The sequence below is a fragment of the Ovis aries genome, chromosome 15, assembly GCF_016772045.2.
Source record: "Ovis aries strain OAR_USU_Benz2616 breed Rambouillet chromosome 15, ARS-UI_Ramb_v3.0, whole genome shotgun sequence".
NCBI lineage: Eukaryota > Metazoa > Chordata > Mammalia > Artiodactyla > Bovidae > Ovis > Ovis aries.
The window spans coordinates 27859409-27878030 of NC_056068.1; the positions used below are offsets into that span (position 1 = coordinate 27859409).

The following is an 18622-nucleotide window of genomic DNA, read 5'->3' on the forward strand; positions in this document are numbered from 1 at the left end:
AATTAAGTATGAAAAACTGCTGAGCAAATGCTGCTGGAAACTTTCTTCCCCCTCTCCTCCTTTGTTTGGAAAATGTCTCCACAGCCCATGCTGATCTCTCCCTGTTGGTGATACCAGACCCCCTGTAGCCCCCTCAAAAGCAAGGGATGTGGGGCCCTGATGGAAGCAAGGGTGGGCCTGCCCAGGTTGGGATGGCCCTGGAGGATGGAGTTTAGTGTTTGGTCAGGTGTGCTGATGTGGACTTGGGGCAGCTGTTCCCCCTGGAGGTGACTTCCCTGAGCATCCTGCATCCATGTCGTTTGGTCTTGCATCCAGCCTCGCTCCCAAGCAAGAGGGTAACAACAGGGTGAAGCAGAAAAGAGTATGGGATTCAGGCTCAGGTCTGGATTTTGACCTGGGCTCTTCTTCATCAGATGGGCAATTCTGGACAGGTTCTTAACCTCCGTGAGTCTTGGGTCCTTTTATGGGCAATAACCTGGCTGTTAGTGCTCAGGTTCTCACAGGTGCTCCCTGCACAAGCAGCATCAGCATCACCTGGGAATTTATTAGACACGCACATTTTTGGCTCCCACCCCAGACCTGCTCAAACAGAGCTCTGGGGGAGGGCCCAGCAATCTGTTTACAACCCTCTGATGTGCGCTCAGGTTTGAGAAGCACTGTGTCAGAGTACTGCTTGGGATGGCACCGCTGGTACTTAATGGTGACAGGCTGGTCTTCCTCTATCCGGCCAGGCCTGTGGCCAGCAGCGGGCGGTGGGGGATGGGCTGGTGAGGATGTGGGTTGGTGGAGGGGGTGAGGGAGCGGATGGTGTGTCGCTCAGGTGCTTCTCTGGACCTCTCTGCATTCTATGCACCTTTCCCTGCTTCTGTGTTCTCCCTTTCCCCCAGGGGCTCAGTGCACTGACATCTGCTCCCTCTCACAGCTAGCTTGAGCCCCAGAGCAATTAAATGGGAATCTCTGGGGATGAGGCCAGGCATCAGGATGTTTAAACTCCGCAGATAATTCCAACTTGTAGCCAAAGTTAAGAACAACTGATATGAGTTAATCTACTGATGTTAACCTTCTGGTGTTTCTGATGCATCCTCCCTCCCAAGGGTGTCTGCGTTTTCAGAGAGAATGAGGTAGGGAGAGGACATTGCTTAGCAAAAGGAATGACTCTCTAATGGTAGAATTCTGGGTAGAATGGTAGAATTCCATGGGGCAATGGCACCATGTTTCCAGGGCAGTCAGTTCTCTCCCTTTGCTGGGGGAAGGCTCACACTCAGTGACAGGTTTTAATCTCATATCTTGGTCTTAGGCTGGGGTATCACTAAGGAAGCTCTATGTATTCTGCTCTTTGGAGGGCTGTGTCCAGCCTGGCTCCATCTCCTGGGGTGGGTATCAAGGGTCATGTCTCCTTTCGTTTCCTAGCACAAGCTCAGGTAACAGTGGGCTCTTCTCTGTGCTTGGAGAGCAGGCATGCTCCTGCTGCCTCTTAACCCTCTCCTCCTGAGAAACCAGGCCCCATCATTCACTCAAAGTTGGAGTCCTCTCCAATCCTCAAAGAATTCAGTTTTAGAAACTGGGCTCCAAATCCTCTGTCCACGGACCTTGGGACTTTGTCACTCCACAGCCTCGTCTCAGGTCCCTAAAACAGATGGTGGGCAGCTTCTAGCTCAGAAGTACAGAGGTAACTTGGCTTCTGCCCCTTTTCCAACCTGGAGGGCCTATAGGAGGAGAAACAGGACCCAGGGTGTAGAGGAAAGAGCTTGGGGAGAGAGATCGGTGAGAGGCCAGGATGAGGCAAGAGGGAAAGGTGGAGGGAGAAGATGGATGGAGAGTCAGAGATGCACAGACAGGCACTCAGACAGACCAGCAGCTCAATAGTGAGACTGATGGGCAGAGCATTAGAAAGCGATGGATAGAGAGCCAGCCAACGGATGGAGAGGCCCGGAGGCCTAAATGGACCAAGCATCCCTTGAGAAGCCAACGGGTGAGAGGAGATAGAGGGATCCACAGGATGATGGGGCCCAGGAGCAGGGAAGGGCCTCCAGCCCTCCCTGGCAGCCCTGTGGCTCTGCCCACAGCTGAGATCTGTACCCACTACCCTCTACTGGTGCCCTCACCGTCCTCCAGGGTGGTGGCATTGATCTCGCTGGATGAGGGCCCCGTGCCAGCCCGATTGAAGGCCTGGACCACCACGCCATATTGGGCGAACTTCTTGAGGTTGTCCAGGGTGTAGACCTCGCTGTCCCCGGTGGCCTTCATCTCCACGATGCTGTACTGCCCGTTGCTGCCCGGGCTGTTTTCTCTGTAGCCGATCTGGTAGCCACGGATGACGCCGTTCTGCAGCTCCTTCTTGGGTGCCTGCGAGTGTGGGGTCGGAGGGTGGTGGGGGGAGACCAAGACACAGTGACATTCTGAGGGGATGCTCTTAAACCCAAAGGCAGGTCATGTCACTCGCTTGCTCCCAAGCCTTCCAAGGCTCCCATCTCACCCAAAGTCAAGGCCAAAGGAAAAGCAACCCAAGTGTGCACAGACAGGTGAATGGATACAGACGATGTGGTCCATACATGCAACGTGATATTATTCGACCTTAAAAAAGGAATGAAACTTTGATAAACTCTATAGCATGGATGAACCTAGAAAATACATTAAGTGACATAAACCAGACACAAAAGGAGCAATACTGCATGACGCTTCTCTGAGGTGCCCAGAGTTCCCAAATTTACAGAAACAGAAAGTAGAACAGAGGTTACTGGGGGCTAGGATGGTTGGGCCAGCAGAGTTCTAGAGAAAGTTTCTCTTTCTCTTTCACGAGAAAGTTCTAGAGATGGACAGTGGTGACGGCTGCTCAACGCTGTAAGTGTATAATGCCACTGACCTCTACCTATGAGCATGGTTAAAATGATCCGTTTTATGTACATAAAATGGTATGGTACCACAAGTTAAAAAATAAGAGTCCTTGACTTTGATGCGAGCCCAGCCCCTCTTGGAACGGGACTGCCCTTGACATCCTGGCCAGCGGCTGGGGTGCATGGAGAGCCCAGGCCTAAAGCTGGCTTCCGGATGGAGGGACAGAGATGGAGTGACAAGGAGGGTGACGGGGGGACCTCGGAGCTCTGCGGGAATGAAGGGCTGATCCCAAGGGGGTAGGCCAAGGGAGAAGACTCCACTGGCGTTAGTCTTGGGGTGGAAAATACACTCTCACCCCCAGCAGGAACCCTGATACACAACCAGCCACACACACAGGTGTTCTGAGAGAGAAAACATCAACAGGGAAACAGAGACACAGACATTCTCGCATATGATCGCACACACACACAGAGGATCTTGATACGTCCCCTTACATCTGAACCATGCACACACACATCCAGACCCATCAAAGCAAACATCCCAGTACACACCTACCCACGGCCAGAAACATACAGACTCACAAATAGAAACCAGCTCCTGTAAAGAGGGGACATGCCCATCTATATACTGAGAGAGAGCACACACACCAGTACATAGAAAAACAGCTTGAATCAGGGTTTTAAAGACGATGCAGTTAATTTAAAAGCCCACCTTTTACTGTACTAAAAAATAATGTGATCAAAAACAATTAAGTTAGTAAAACAGCTCATTTTTTAAAATTCAATGAATGTTTTAAATGAACTGCATTTTTCAGCTCACTGTTAACTCAATATAATGAAGTTTTAAATTTAACTTAATTGTTTTGAACTCACTAACTAGGTGTGTGTGTATTTAATTGACTTGACTTTTTGCTGATGCCTGAATAATGTTTCTCTCTGCACTTGGACAGTCCTGTTTGCTAGTTGGTAAGAGGGAGAATTTCTGAATGTGGGTGTTGTATCTACACACTCAGGCTTCCCAGGTGGCTAAGTGGTAAAGAATCCACTTGCCAGTGCAGGAGAGGAGGGTTCAATCCCTGGTGGGGAAGATTCCCCTGGAGAATGAAATGGCAACCCCCTCCAGTATTCTTGCCAGGGAGATCCCATGGACAGAAGAGCCTGGCAGGCTACAGTCCATTGGTTCACAAAGTCAGACACGATTTAGTGATTAAACAACAGATAATCTACACACTCACACACTCAGGCACTTATTATAGACACAAACATATCTTCAGAGTGTTCTTGTCCTCACACTGACATATACTCTATTACACATCTGTGCAATATACAGATATATACAGTGATGTATACAGCAGTGCACAGTGACACACACCTACACACCCAGAGCCGCCTGTACCACAATATTCACATCAACATATACTGGCAGAGGCCTTGGGTAGGCATTCAGGCATACCTTGCTACATACATATAGATATTCACACATTTTTACAAATCTTGACATATCTTCCCTCCCTCCTTCTTTCTCCCTTCTCCCTGTACGGCCCCACCCCCTTAAACAGGCACACTCAGGATTTAAATCAATCTTAACAATATTTCTCTGAAGCATTAAGAAATCAATAGAGCTGATTGCAAATTTATGTCATAAAGCAGTGGTGATCCATCTCAAGGAAAGAGTCTTAAAATGAAGTGACTTATCTTTCAAGTGAATCTTTATTTTTCATTAATCTGTTTCTTGGTGTTAAAAAAAATTCCCTTGAGAAGTCAGCCCCAAAATTTATTGATAGGCTGGTTTATTCTGAAGTTCTAACTTTCTAATCAATTTTATTTTTCATTATGAGACTTTGGAGAAATAAATCTGATTCTAAATTTTTATCGACCTCCGGGTTGGAGCTTTGTAGCCAAATGTCTCAGAGGTTTACACACTTATTCATTCCCACCTCCTCCTCCAGGCTTCCTTGGAGTATTCTTAGGAAACGGATGCAGAGTCAGGATGCAGATAAGACTCGGGGTCTAGACTCCAGGCTTCACTCCCAGTTTCTGAGGGAAGCTCTGGCAACCAGATCTGAACCTGGAGGGAACCAGGGCTCCAGGTATCTATCTACCAGGAGGGCTGGTACCCAGGGAGGACCAACTGCCCAGCCTCTGTCCCACTTTTGTCCTGGTTATTTCTCTGGGGCGGGAAGGAACCAGGCTCTGCCGCCGCGTGTGTGTGTGTGTGCGTGTGCGTGTGTGTGTGTGTGAGTGTGTGTCTGTGTGTATGTCTCTGTGTGTGTGTGTGTGTGTGTGCATGCCAAGACATACAGTCTTTTTTCCCTTGTTTTTTTTAAAGAATTGTTTAATTTTTTGGCCACATCACACAGCATGTGGGATCTTAGTTCCTTGATCACGGACTGAACCCGGATCCCTTGCAGTGGAGGTGTGACGTCTTAACCCCTGGACCACCAAGGAGGTCCCAAACATACAGTCTTTTTTAGGGAAAATACTACTAGACCCTTTTGAATCTCTCTGACTCTCAAGCCTACCTTTATGAAGGGACTAGGAGGAGGACTAAAGTGCCTGGACTTTTTCTACCAGGAGTTAGAGTCAGAAAATGACCTTGGCCTCAGAGCCCAGATGTAGATGAGGTAGCCCCCTAAACCCTGCTGTTCAAGAAGAAGAGCATGAATGGGCCTCAGGAAACTCTGTGTTCCTGACCTCTGGACAGTGGGCTTCTGCGGGCGATATGGCTCCAGACTATGTGCAGTGAAGCTCTGCACCTGGCATGGCTTGAATGACCACGGCGGTCACCTTGCGTGGCCGCCTCTGATAGGAAGGAGAAATATCTCTTCTGTCCATTCCACAGGAACAGATAAGTTAGTGCAAGAAAACACCCCAACACTGGAAAATGCAGCAGGAAGCCATCAGAATAGGCAGCCCTTCTGCGCCCATGCCAGGGATGCGGTGATGAGGCCAGGGTTTCCCAGGAAAGCGTTCCTCGGTCATGCTCAAGGTTATGCTATTCCTCTGCCCTGCTGTGGAACTGCCTCTAATATTTCCCATCAGTGACAGTCTTCGGATACCTTCTAGATCTGCAAGTTTCTTCCCCTTAGAAATGGCTGTGGCACGTAATGGTTTGTTTTCTCTACCGCTCCCCCTCCCCCAGAGTTAGGGAGGGCAGTTATTTTTCCATCCTGATTTTACAGAGGAGGAAATCAAGAAAAGACCAAGCTCCCTGTTGAAGTCTTGACCATGAGAACACAGGGTATGGTTTCACCCTACTTCCCAGCTCTAGTTACAGGGCCAAGACAAGGGTGAGACCCTGTCATTTCATCTCCTGTTATCCATAGAGCCCCTTTGAAATGTACAAATCAATTCCAGCTCTAGATATATTACAACCTGTGGGGTTTGTAGGACAGACCAGCATGGTAAAAGAATCATCTTCTCTCCTTGGCACCGACAAATTCTTCATCCCACTCCAAGCACAGGCCTCCATCAGAAAGCCATGGTGGAGAAGGGAGTGGGGATTGGTGGGGGACCAGTTCCTCTATCCTCCTCTCTTTCCACTCCTTCAACCTCATGTATTTAGCAATAAACAGGCATGGGCATTGCAAGACACCAGACACTAGCAAGTCTGTTGGGGCTTCATTTGAAGATTAAGGATGGGGAAGGGAGAGAGGCATTTAGGCGAAATGCTTTTGACTTTGCTTACCTTCCAGGTCACTTGGATGCTCTGTGAGGTCACTGGCTGCAAGGTCACATCCATGGGAGGCCCATCAGGAGCTGGGGTGGGGTCAGGAGAAACAATGTTATGAGTCACATCTTGGAAGAAAAGAGCCCTATGCCCTCGGTCCCATCCTTGAGCTGGAGGGCTGCTGCAGAGAAAGAAAAAGCTTGTCTAAGGCAGCAGAGAACTTCTGTTTGAGTCCCTCTTAAGATGATCATAGGGTTTAAATTTCCTACTCATTCTCCATAATTTGCTGAAAACATAGCAAATAATGACTATTAAGTATGACTCCACATTCAGCAGGTTGGCAATTTTTTTTTTTAAAGTTTGATAGTACAAAGTGCAGACCAAAATATGAAGTGGCAGGAACTCTTATACACTAACCATGGGAGAGAAAGTTGGTGCAACACTTTGGAAAACATTTTGGCTTTTTTTTTTTTTCCTTTCAGTTAAAGGGAGAAGTTTGTCCATCTGCTAAGTCTGTAATTCTGCAACTGTTTCTATTCCTTGGATGGGGAATGAAAATAGCCAAATCATGCAGCTATACTGAAGCTCACAAAAAGAATCTAGACTACAACAAGGAAAACACAAGAGAATATATGAAGTATTATTTCGTGCATACATTCTATTAGAACAGGCAAAACTAAACTGTATGGCTATATGTACATATACTAGTGAAATGTATGAAAAAGAAAACAAGGAAGCTGGGATGTTTGTTACTTCAGGGGAAAGGATGGGGTTGTGGTTGAGAAGAGGTATACAGAAGGCCTCTGGGAAGTGATAATGAGTGTTGGTTATACTAGTTTTTGCTTTATTATTATGTGTAAACTGCACAGGTATATGTACTTTTAGGTATTAATTTCTATTTCGCAATGACAATAAGGGAAATCTCTCTTAAATTTTCAGGAAAACTTCATGACAAAAGTCACAGGAGATAATCCAGGGCACTGGTACCCCCATCCTTCGCAGATCTGTCCTTGCCAGACAGGCTGGGGCCAGTGGAGTGGAAGCAGAACCATGGACAGCTCCTGGGAGCATTGCGTCTAGAACCCCATTTGGAAAAGGTCAGGCATAAGAGTCTCCTGATCCACAGGGAGACACAAACACACACCTTGGAATCTCCCCCCCTCTCCTCTTCTAATTGCAAATCCGCTGCCAATGGACAGGGTGGGTGAGGGCCCCAGATGTCCCTGATCTCTGAGCCCATGGGCAGGGGTGACAGGGCGAGGTGCTCACCAGCCTCCTCAGTGCTGATGGTGAGCTCCTTGCTCGGCTCGCTGCGGCCAATCTTGTTGAAGGAGTACATGCGGATGCTATACACGGAGGCCGGATGCAAGTCCACGATGTTGGCCTGGTTGATGGTTGGGGAGATGTTGCGTGTGGACTGCTTGAAGTCCCAGGAATCTGGAGAGAGGACACCCACTTCTAACCTCAGCCAGACAAACTCCAGGACCCCTCTCCAGCCTCAAGCAGCAGCAACATCCTAATCTCAACCTAGATGCCCAGAGAGGTCCTGTTTACAGAGACGGCAGCAAGAGAATTTCAGAGAGAACTGTTCTGTTCCATGAAGTTCAGGAGATCAAGGGATACCTGAGGATGGGAACAGGAAGTCCACTGCTTGGGGAATCAGGAAGCTTAACCCTTCTCTACCCAGGGCCGCCTGGTAAACTCAGACCTCAGGTGAGATGTTTCCTATGGCCCCTGACAAGGTCACCAATGCTCGCTATCTCTTAGGGTCTCATTGGCCAATGCCCTTTTCCTGGTCTCTCACACCACATCAGTGATGTGTTGTAACTGTGAGACAGCCCCTCCACCCACGATTCCAGTGCAAGTGGGGAAGCCAGGTCTTATCCCCCTTTCTCCTCCTCTGTGTGTGCTTCTGTATTTCTTTTTCCTGTGCGTTTGTGTGGTGGTGGTCTTGAACCTAGGCTGTTGAGGGGAATAAACCAAGTGGCAGAGTCCCTAGGCAAACCCCTTCCTCTCTCACCAGCAAGAGAATGGTCTCTGAATCTCTAGAGTCAGAAGCCAACAAAGCGATGAGCATGTTCCCAATTCATCCAGGGGGACTGGCAGCCCATTCCAGGGCTAATGTTTAGCGAAATTGTAGAATGTGAAAGATACCCGATAAATACCACTCAGGGATACTGTGACAGGAAACATTCTGCATCTCCAGAGGAACCCAGTCATTCATTCAATGCATTTTTTCCTGTGCACCTACCAGGGGATTCCAGAGAGAAATGGAAGGGGTTGCAGTTACAGCAATGTCTCAGCTAGTACCTTCCAAACCCAGAATTCATAACCAGATTACATGATTGGCACTTTGCTTTGAAAAGACAAAAAAAAGGCAAAGCACAAGGAAACTAGCTGATAGTGGGGCTTAAAAATCTTCCCAGGGCATGTCCTGATGTGACTATTCAGTCTAATTTTCCATGTCTTTTAAATCCACAGTAGAGGATTCTGAAAATTGTCAGTAGAAAAGATTAAATTATATTCACTACAGTCTAATCCCTGAATCAGGGAGGGAGGATGGCATATTCCAGAATTTTTTAGGAAGACTCTTTTTTAAGCTAATGCCTGGTAAACCAGGGGCATCAGTTCACCCAAAGAGACTATCCCATCCCCCAGGTTCTGGCTAATTGAGGTCTTGATGCTTTTCGAAACATCTCTTTCAGCCACACCAGCTTGGCATCTGTGAAGAGCACTGGCCCAGTTCCCCATCTGCAGTTTTGCATTTAATTCTTTGGTTTCATGAGCCAAAGTCACTAATGGCAGACTGTGGATGCTCAGAAAAACTGTTTATTCTCCTTGTCTTTTCAAAACACCCCAACTGCCCGAAAGTCACTGGGGATGGGAGGTTAAGCCAGAGTCTCAAACATGCAGACTCCTTCCTGCCGAGGGTACTACTTTGGTTTGGGAGGAAATGGGTTAGTAATGCGGAGACAGGTGTTCACTTCTCTCTGTGGCATCCTGGGAACTGGTGCCAGCTCACACATCATATTTGATTTGCCCATGTTTATAGGAGAGGGACAGCGATCATGAGTCAGTGCATTCATTTTTGATGAGTGCAGGCAGAGGAAGGAGACCCAAATGATGTGTCTGAAAACTAAGAGGCTAAAAAAAGAGGTGCTAATATTTACCAAGCACTTGTGATGTGCCAGGTGCAGTGATGACACCATTTACTCCTCATACCTTTCTATGACGTCAGCACCATGTCTCCATTGTACAGGTGACGCTGATGTCATCAAGTCCGATTTCTCACTTGGCCTTCCAGGTATGTTCAACACTTAAACCCGTCCCTTCCCCAAACACTCTTCTCTTGGGTGCCTATTAAAACTGTCTCTAGCTTTTCCTAGGGAGTCCCTGGAAGCTCAGCTGGTAAAGAATCCACCTGAAATGCAGGAGACTCTGGTTCAATTCCTGGGTTGGGAAGATCTGCTGAAGAAGAGAATGGCTACCCACTCTAGTATTTTGGCCTGGAGAAACTCCATGGACTGTATAGTCAATGGGGTCACAAAGAATCACACGCAACTGAGCGACTTTCACTTTCTAGCTTTTCCTAATCTCTTGGGTTATCTCTTCACTTTGCAGGTACATCTTTCTTACCTTGTGGTTCAAGTTCTTCAAGGCTCCATCCTATGTTCTCCTCTCACTCCATACATTTTTCCCACCCCTGGATTCTATTTCCGTCTACACACAGAGAAGCTCCCTGAAGGCAGGAACCTTATCTACAACTTTGCCCATCTCACCCACTTGGGACACGCTGGGCACTTAAAACCTACTGTTGGTTTTAGATCAGAGCCCACTTTGTGGTCCTGGATGTTGGACTTGTGGTTCCTCCACATTTTGCAGTCACAGTAAATACCCTTTGCTTTCCCCTTGCTTGCCTCCTCCCTAGCTGCCAGTCATAGGAAGACTGGGGGGTCCCAGAGAGGGGCCCCCTTTTTTCTGCTATTGCCAGTGATTTGCAGGTGGATTTGTCCTTGTGTTCCCAGATCCCCTTTGATGTCGGCACAAAACAGCTCTCTCCCCACAGCCCCTGCAGGCTCATGCATCAGAGTCAAATTTGGAGGTCTCTCGCTGATTTTCCAAACTTGATCGCTGCCATCTCTCTGACCTGAATAGCTGAAATCAGTGGCCCTATTTTCTTCCCTTTCCTTTTCAGCTCTCAGAGTACTGAGCTGGCTTTGGTGAATATTGTCTCTTTTAATATTCCCTTTCATATGAGCCTGGCTTACCCAGATTAACATATTTCATTAAGGGCTCTCTCTCCCTTTCTTCATCAAAGGGTTTATGATGCAAAATATTCTTCTTAAAAAATAAGGAAGCGGCTGGGGAGATGTCAGTGCCTTCTAGTCAGTGGGCTGCTTGCTGGGAGGGGACCTGGGGGCTTTGGTATTTCAGGAGACACATTCACTGTAGAAGGGAGAGCGTTTGGACAAAAGCCACATCTGGAGCATTCAGCTGCCTGTGCTGGGGAAACAAGTCCACCCTGCGTCTCTGATTTCCTCCTTGCATCACAGCTCTGAGCCCACCGTGGTGATCTCCACTGCACCAAGAAGGGGTTTCCTGGATCACCGCAACCACTCACCACATCCCAACACCAGACCCTCTGGCAGCCCCACTCCCACACAACACCATGCTGCATGGGGCTGGCTCAGCCCATGATGGCTGATGGCTCCCACCATGAGGCTGCCTTCAGGGCCATCCTCAAAGAACCCATCCCTGCTCCTTGCTTGGAAAACAGGGGCGAAATGTGGTGTCTGCATTTTTAAATCTGCGCAGCGCTGTCTGATAGATTTGTGTGGACGGTGCTATTTATCATTCAGCATTCATGTATTATTACTCTGCTGCCTAGGGCCAGGAGAAGTCAGCGTGAGCACGATGGCTTAGAAAGGGCAGACGTGGTAATTTCCCTGGGAAAATTAGCATGATGAGCAACATGGCAGAAAACCTGGCAAAGACGCAGTTGTGACAAAGAAAGGGGGTCAGGGACAGATGTTCCAGCCACAGGAGGGTGCGGTCTGGGGCAAGAGGGACAGGGAAGGGACAGGAGTCACAGCGCGGGGACCCGTGCGCCAGGCTCTGTGTTAGGCATGGGCACATAAATCTTCACTCTCACATATTTCTCGCAGCCACCTTGGATTATGCGCCGTTGTCTGTACTGACAGAGATGCACAAAGACCTTAAGTAGCTTGCTAAAGATCACACAACCCTGACACTTGGTCAACCCAAGTCTTCTGCTTTGAAACTTGTTCTTGTTCTACTATTCTCCATGCAGGCAGAAGATCTACTTAGACACACACACACACGCACACACACATGCACACACACGCCCCTCCTTTCTTTGAGTCACCCATCCGTTCCCTAGGATACCTTTTTCAGTTGTCACGTAATTTAGTTTGTGGTATATTACATGTGATTGGAGAGTGCTTTGTAATGGTCCTGAAAGTACCTGCGTGCGTGTGTGTGTGTGTGTGTGTGCGCTCAAGTGTGTGTACATCTCTATATTCTCACTGCAGCTGCATTATCAGCTCCAAGGGCAATGCTCTGTCTCCTGGTTCTTTCTCTTTTCCACCACATGGCTGAAGCATGACTCTGCTACAGAATTACTGGCACTCAGTACATGCTGCTGACTGACAGACACACATTTCAGCCTGCAAGTCCCACAGGACTATAAATTGCCACACGAGCTATTTCAGTTAGAAGGGGGAGAGGAACTACGGCCCCATGCTAGCTGCTTTCTCTTCAGTCCTCAAGACAATCCCACAAGACAGGCATTCTATTTCCACCTCTCAGATGAGGAAGCGATGCTGTGTTCATGGCCTCTGCCTGACTCCAGTGGTAACGCTCACCAGTTCCCATGGGACTCCTTTTCCTCGATGCCAGCACAGATGCCTGTCTGAGTGGCATGGCCCAGAGTAGGCCAACTTGAAGACCGGAGAAAGGACCAGCCCAGCTTCTCTGGGCTCTTGATCCTGTGATTTTTTTTTTTTTTTTACAGGTGCAAAGCTCCTGTGGATGGGAGAGTCTGAGGCTGAGTTTCATTACCCTCCCCTCTCCCTTCTGTCCATCCTGGTACCCCAGTGCTGGGGTGGGTATGATGGTTCCTTCTCTTTCAGGAGAGCCAGACAGGGTTGGGGGAAGATGTGGATGAGCTCTGAAAATAGCATCTTCCCTGCCCATCTCTCCTCTGCACAGCTCTCCAGATGTGTGATGTTCTCAGTTTTGCCTGGCTGAGCAGCGCCCCAGGAAAGGTTTCCACACATTAGAAGGTGGTCAGTGGAGGAGGGGGACGGTGGGCAATGGGGCAGCATGGGGGAGGAGGGCAGGGAGGCAGTCCCAATGAGCAGTAGGGGAGGGGCCCGAGTGACAGCCTGGGCATCCACTCCCCCAACAGGAACGGAGCCCTGCCAGCTACATCAACCAGGCAGGGAGATGCTGGCTATGGACAGACCTGCCCTTTCTTGTCTGGCTCCTAGGAAGCTTGTGTCCAGCCTTGGGAAGCCCTGAGATGTGAGATGAGCCCAGCGAGCTTCCTCTCCTCTCTGTGCCCTCTGCCTGCACCACTGCCCAGCCCCTGCTCATCACCTGTCCCAGCTACAGGACAGTGGCAGCCTGCTCACTCACTTCTTGGACACCCCTCCTCCCCACTGACGCCTGATGACCCCTGCCAAGGTGCTTAAGTCTCTCACTAGGATCTTAGACATGGCTAGTGGTTTTCAATGACCTTCCCCAAGGAAATAAAAGCTTAGTCCACAGGCCCCCTCCCAACCTGGAGCCCAGAGCACTTTTTAGTCTAATAAGACTAAAAACCCAGAAACTGGGTCTGTGTGCTTAGTCATTCAGGCATGTCCACCTCTCTGTGCCCCCTTGGACTGTAGCCTGCCAGGCTGTTCTGTCCATAGGATTCTCCAGGCAAGAATACTAGAGTGGGTTGCTGTTTCCTCCTCCAGGGGATCCTCCTGACCCAGGGATCGAACCCACGTCTCCTGCACTGGCAGGCGGATTCCTCACCACTAGCGCCAGTGGGTCTGTGAACCCTCTGCCAGACCCTCCACTCCCCGGAGTGCCCTGCACTTGCTGGGGTTCGGCCCTGTCCCTCTCCCTGAGTCTAGGCCCTGTTAGCTCCCCATCTTCTCCCAAATCAAGGCAGCGTCTGCAAGGACGGGAGAGATGCTGCTCTGACGACCCCTGTTGTGCAGCGCCCCCTTCCCTCTGTGGCCCTCCTTCTGCACTGACAGTGACCTCGGGAGGTCTGGCTCTGAGCTGACTTTTGTCCCCAATTAGACTGTAATCTTCTGGGGGAAGGGCTCCTTCCTGTAGAAACCTGCATCAGGAATGATGAACCCAGTGCCCTGGACGGAGCGGCTTCTCAAGAGGTAAACACAGCTGTGGACGCCATCCTGGGGCTAACACTTTGGTGGAGCGGACAGTCAGCCAGCCAATGACCGTGTGCTGTGCTAAGGAGGAGAGGAAGGGTCTGGAAGGCTTTTGAGGAAACAAAACCTTGGATCTATGCTGAGGCCTGGAAGATGAGTTGGAGTTGGTGGGAGAAGGGCGGTTGGGGAGGCTTCAGTTTTCTGGATTTGCTTTCTGTGTTTTATTTTAAAATTATTTTGAAAGGCTTATATGGGCTTATGGTCTTGAATTCTGAAAGTATGAAAGGACCCAAGAGGAGGGGTATGTTTCTCCTTCTCTCACCTGCACTGAAGCCACCCTGAGGCCCTTTCTGGGGCAGACCCCTGTCGCTTGTACCTTTTAGAAATAGTCACACAGATACAAACGTGATCACCTACGGCTTGGCCTCTTGTCCAGGTCATCTGTCCCCTCCTTGCCATTCTTGCCACTTGATTGTGGGTCCCTGGTTTCCCCAGAGACACAGAGGTCCATTGTTCACTTTGCTCTAAGTGGCTTCACAGTAGAAGGCAACCTCTTAGAAGCTATTAATAGAGTCCCAAGGGAGGGGTTTTGGAGGGCTTCTAAGAAGAAACTTAGATCTAAACTTTCCAGGGACTCCTACCTCCCCAGTGACTCATTCTTGGGAAAAGACCAGCTTCTCTGACTCCCAAGCAACCCCATCATCCCAAACCCGGAGTGCCTAGATGATCCAGTGAAATTGTGATGTCTCTGACCCCACAGATACAGCCAGTAGCTCCTGGCTCAGGGCCTTTTAAGTTGCTTTAAATGAGACCAGCCTATGGATCTGCCCAGGGTCAGTCCTGGGAAGAATGGACTGACATTTCCTCCCTATCAACTGGAGAGGTCCTTCCATCTGCCCCCTGGTTTCCTAACCTGACCAATGTCCCTCCCTTTGGAAGACACAGGGCTTGTGTGTCTGTCTGAGATGGGCAGCCCTGACAGCCAGGGGCCGTCCCACTGGAAGGACACTGTCCAGGCAGGTGGTGCAAGGCGCCATGGTGGGCCGAGCCCTCACCTACCTGTTTTGTTCTTGTACTCAATATCAAAGCCTGTGATAATGCTGTTCCCGTCGAATCGCTGGGTCCAGCGCAGGTTCATGCTCCGGGCCTTCACTTCTCGGATTTCCAGCTCTGGGGGGTCAGGGGGCTCTGGGGAGTGGCAAGGGAGGGGGCAGGGGTGAGGATGGCAGCAGAGAGCTCAGCCTCCTGCTGACCCTCTGCAGAGATCAAGGGATCTGTGCTGGGAGGACTGGTGACACAAGGGTCTGTCTGAGGGTCCTGAGCCCTGGAGTTTGGGCAAGGCAGCATGAGGGTGGAGGGGCTTGGCAGCAGGGCGCAGAGGCAGAGGCGGGCGTGCTGGGTCTCCGCTCTGTTCCCCTCTCTTCCTCAGCCCCTTCTGGAGGGACCCCTCACAGCTGATGGCCTGGTTCCCTCCATGCAGAGCTCCCAGGTTTTCCATCTCGACTTTCCCTCCTCACACCTCCCCCAGGGTCCCGGCCCACAAAGCCAGGTCCCCCACTTCTGGGGGCAACAGTGTGCTCCATGGGGGCTACAGCCATCACAGACCTCGCTGTCTGCAGTGTCCTCGAAGGACCCTATGGCACCACTCTGGGCAAGAGGGAGAGTGGACTGAGGCTTTTTTCCAGAGCTGTTTCCTGTCACCTCCCCTGGGTGTGGAGTGTCCCCCACTCTTGCAGGGAGTTGGCAATGAGCACCGGGGCCCAGAGGAGGGGGCTGGGCCGTGGGGCAGGTGGGTACCTTGCACAGTGAGCTGGATCAGGCCCCGGTCCTCCCCATATGAGTTGATGGCATGGCAGCTGAAGAACACAGAGTCCCCACGGTCAGCAGGCTTGAGCTGGGAGGCAGGCAGAAGGGCGGAAGGTACGGAGAGAGGAAGGAATGAGGAGAGTCTTTTACAGCCCATCTGCTGAAGGGGGCCCATCTAGTGGGGGATCAGCAAGACCACCTTCTTCTCGGAGGGGACCCACCCAGGGTTTGTCAAGAGCTCCCCTTCCCAGAAAGTTCAATGGATGGAAGTGTGGAAGAGTCTGGGCAGGGAGAGGTCAAGGGGTTCTAGGAGGCGGGGAGGCTGGGGGTCCATGAGAGAGGGGGCGCTGAGGGGTCCCAGGATGGAGGGAGGATCCCAGGGGTCCAGGAAGGAGGGGAGAGGGAGGGCGTGGCTGAGGATCCCATACATTTAAAGTGCAGAGTTGTCAGAAAGGAGACAGGATGAGGCTCAAGGCGTTGGCTGGTGGGTGAAGGAGGGAAATAGGTAGGAAAGGAGAGGTATTTTTCCGGGTGGGGCTCCCAGACTCCTGTTTACTTCTTTTGGATTCAGATGCAATAGCTGTGGGCTCCCCACTTTCTGAGAGTTGGGTTCCCCCTGAGACAGGCATGGGTGCTTACCTTCAGCGTGGAGACAACCTCATCGCCGTTGTCCTTGGTGGCGATGGCATACCGCATGACGCGGTCGGGGTCGATGACCGTGTCCCCTTTCTCCCATCGTATAATGATGGGCCGCTCGCCTCGTGCTGTGCAGTTGAGCTCCTTGGCGTGGCCCTTGATGGCGATGGTGGTGTTGGGGTGGGAGGTGATCATGGCTGGGACTGGGGAACGAAGGAGGTGCAGGAGGTCCCAGTGAGTGGGGAAAGCCAGCCCTGGGAGGGCACTTGCCCTGCGCAGAGGCCCCGCCACTGGCTGCCCCGCCCCCTGGCTGCCCCGCCCCCTGGCTGCCCCGCCCCCTGGCTGCCCCGCCCCCTGGCTGCCCCGCCCCCTGGCTGCCCCGCCCCCTGGCTGCCCCGCTCCCTGGATGACCCCACCCCGTGGCTGCCCCGACCCCGTGGCTGCCGCTCTCCCAGGAGCACGTCATCCACGGATTGTTGTTTAGCTGCTCAGTGGTGTCTGACTGTTCTGCAACCCCACAAACTGTAGCCCGCCAGGCTCATCTGTCCATGGGACTTCCCAGGCAAGAATACTGGAGTGGGTTGCCATTTCCCTCTCCAGGGGACCTTCCCAGCCCAGAGATGGAACCAGAGTCTCCTGCATTGGCAGCTGGATTCTTTACCACTGAGCCTCTAGAGAAGCCCCATCTGCCCTAGGGAGAGGGTCTAATAATGGTTGGAGGTGGGTACAGAAAACCTCACTGCCTGTCCCCTTCTCCCCGCCCACCCATGACCTGAGCAGCCTCTGTCTTCATCAGGGGTTCTGATATTCCATGGACCCCTTCTCAAATCAGTCTATCTATCTATTCATTCATTCACTTTAAGGCAATAAACAGAATCCTTTGAAATGTATATCATACATAAAATGACAAAGGAAACCAGATACACCAAAGTATGGTTATACAAATAACATTCAAAAGCAAACTTTTGATATAGTTCATCACATAATATATATTATTCACTATTCTTTATGAAATAAGTTCTAGTGGTGAGTTATATTAGAACAATTTCATAACAGTGATGAGTATGAATGATATTTTCAGATATCTGCCACAGCTGTGATGCAAAAATACCTATTAATGACAGTCACAGGTGCCGCTACCACTGTGGTTTGTTGCTTATGGTTCAGAATAGAAGTACAAAATTTCAGTTAGAAGTTAGTGAAAAACAAATGCCATTTTACCCCAGCCCCAATTCATGGATCCCTTGAACTGGATCCACGCACCTTCGACAGGGAGGCCTGTGACCCCAGATGACATGCCTGAGGTCTCTGCCTTGTGTCCTTGGCTCAAGCTCTCACAGAGGTCAGCTGGTTTAGCCCCTGCTTCTAGACAGCAGGGCCCTCCCAGGCAGCTGAGAAACTCCCCAGTTCTTCCCAACAAAATGCAACAGAAAACCCTGGCCAGCAGCATCATAATTAAATCCTACAAGCGCATTAAGAGGTTCCCCCACTCCACCCGTCACCACTGACCTGAAAATAATCGTCATGAAACAATCAAGGCCCTGGCTGGCCATCAGGAGAGCCTCCCACTACCGTGAGCAGAGCCCTCTCATTCTTGACCCTCCTCTGGGCCTGAACATCAGCAGCAGGAGGAAGGTGGGGCAGAGGGAAAGACGGTCTCGGCCCCAGGATCCTTGTCTCCTGGGAGGAGGGGGTAAGGGGGGCAGAGGTAGAGACCTGCTTAAGCAACATGAACATGAAGAAAACCTGAGTTTTTCAGGGAGGTATTAGGAGAAATTGATTTTGACGAAGGAGCATCTGCAAGGGCATCACCCAGCCATTCAACAAACACTGATGGTGCACCTACTAGGCAACAGGGCTACACTGGGTTTTGGAGCTATGGTGAGCGGGACGAACCTGACCTCTGGGAGCTTCGCTGCAGTGGTGAGAACAGACAGCACAACAGCAGCTCCAGGAAAGGTTGCTAAGCACTGTGCTAGGAGAACTGCTCACCGTCTGACGTGCAGTGATACAAATGGGGAGAGCAGAGGCAAGGGAACCCTTGGGGGTGGAAACTGCTGGAACAAAGGCCCAGAGGCAACGATGTGCAGGGCAGTTCCCAGAGAGGTAAGAGATCCAATACAGCTGGAGGACCGTCCCTGTCCTTGCCATTTCCTCACCAATTTCCCAGGAGACCTTGCTTCTTAGAGTACAGGTCCCCAGGACTCTCTTCCTAGGAGGACCCATGAGCCATGCTAGAGCAGACACATTAGGGGGCACTGCAT

General features: G+C 50.6%; 1 protein-coding gene across 3 annotated transcripts in view; it reads right to left on the reverse strand.

Moving 5' to 3' along the window:
- Positions 1–18622, reverse strand: part of DSCAML1 (DS cell adhesion molecule like 1) — a 364102-nt gene that overhangs the window by 34292 nt on the left and 311188 nt on the right. For 2 of the 3 annotated variants that reach the window (XM_027979838.2, XM_042232660.2), the window contains exons 12-17: positions 16362–16561; positions 15714–15810; positions 14976–15104; positions 7774–7941; positions 6523–6593; positions 2106–2346 (exon numbers count right to left, since the gene is read on the reverse strand). In XM_027979838.2, coding sequence (XP_027835639.2) covers positions 2106–2346; positions 6523–6593; positions 7774–7941; positions 14976–15104; positions 15714–15810; positions 16362–16561 — 906 coding nt within the window. Of the gene's footprint in view, positions 1–2105; positions 2347–2366; positions 2575–6522; positions 6594–7773; positions 7942–14975; positions 15105–15713; positions 15811–16361; positions 16562–18622 lie in introns of those variants that run through there. The other variant, XM_042232661.2, reaches the window with a different exon arrangement.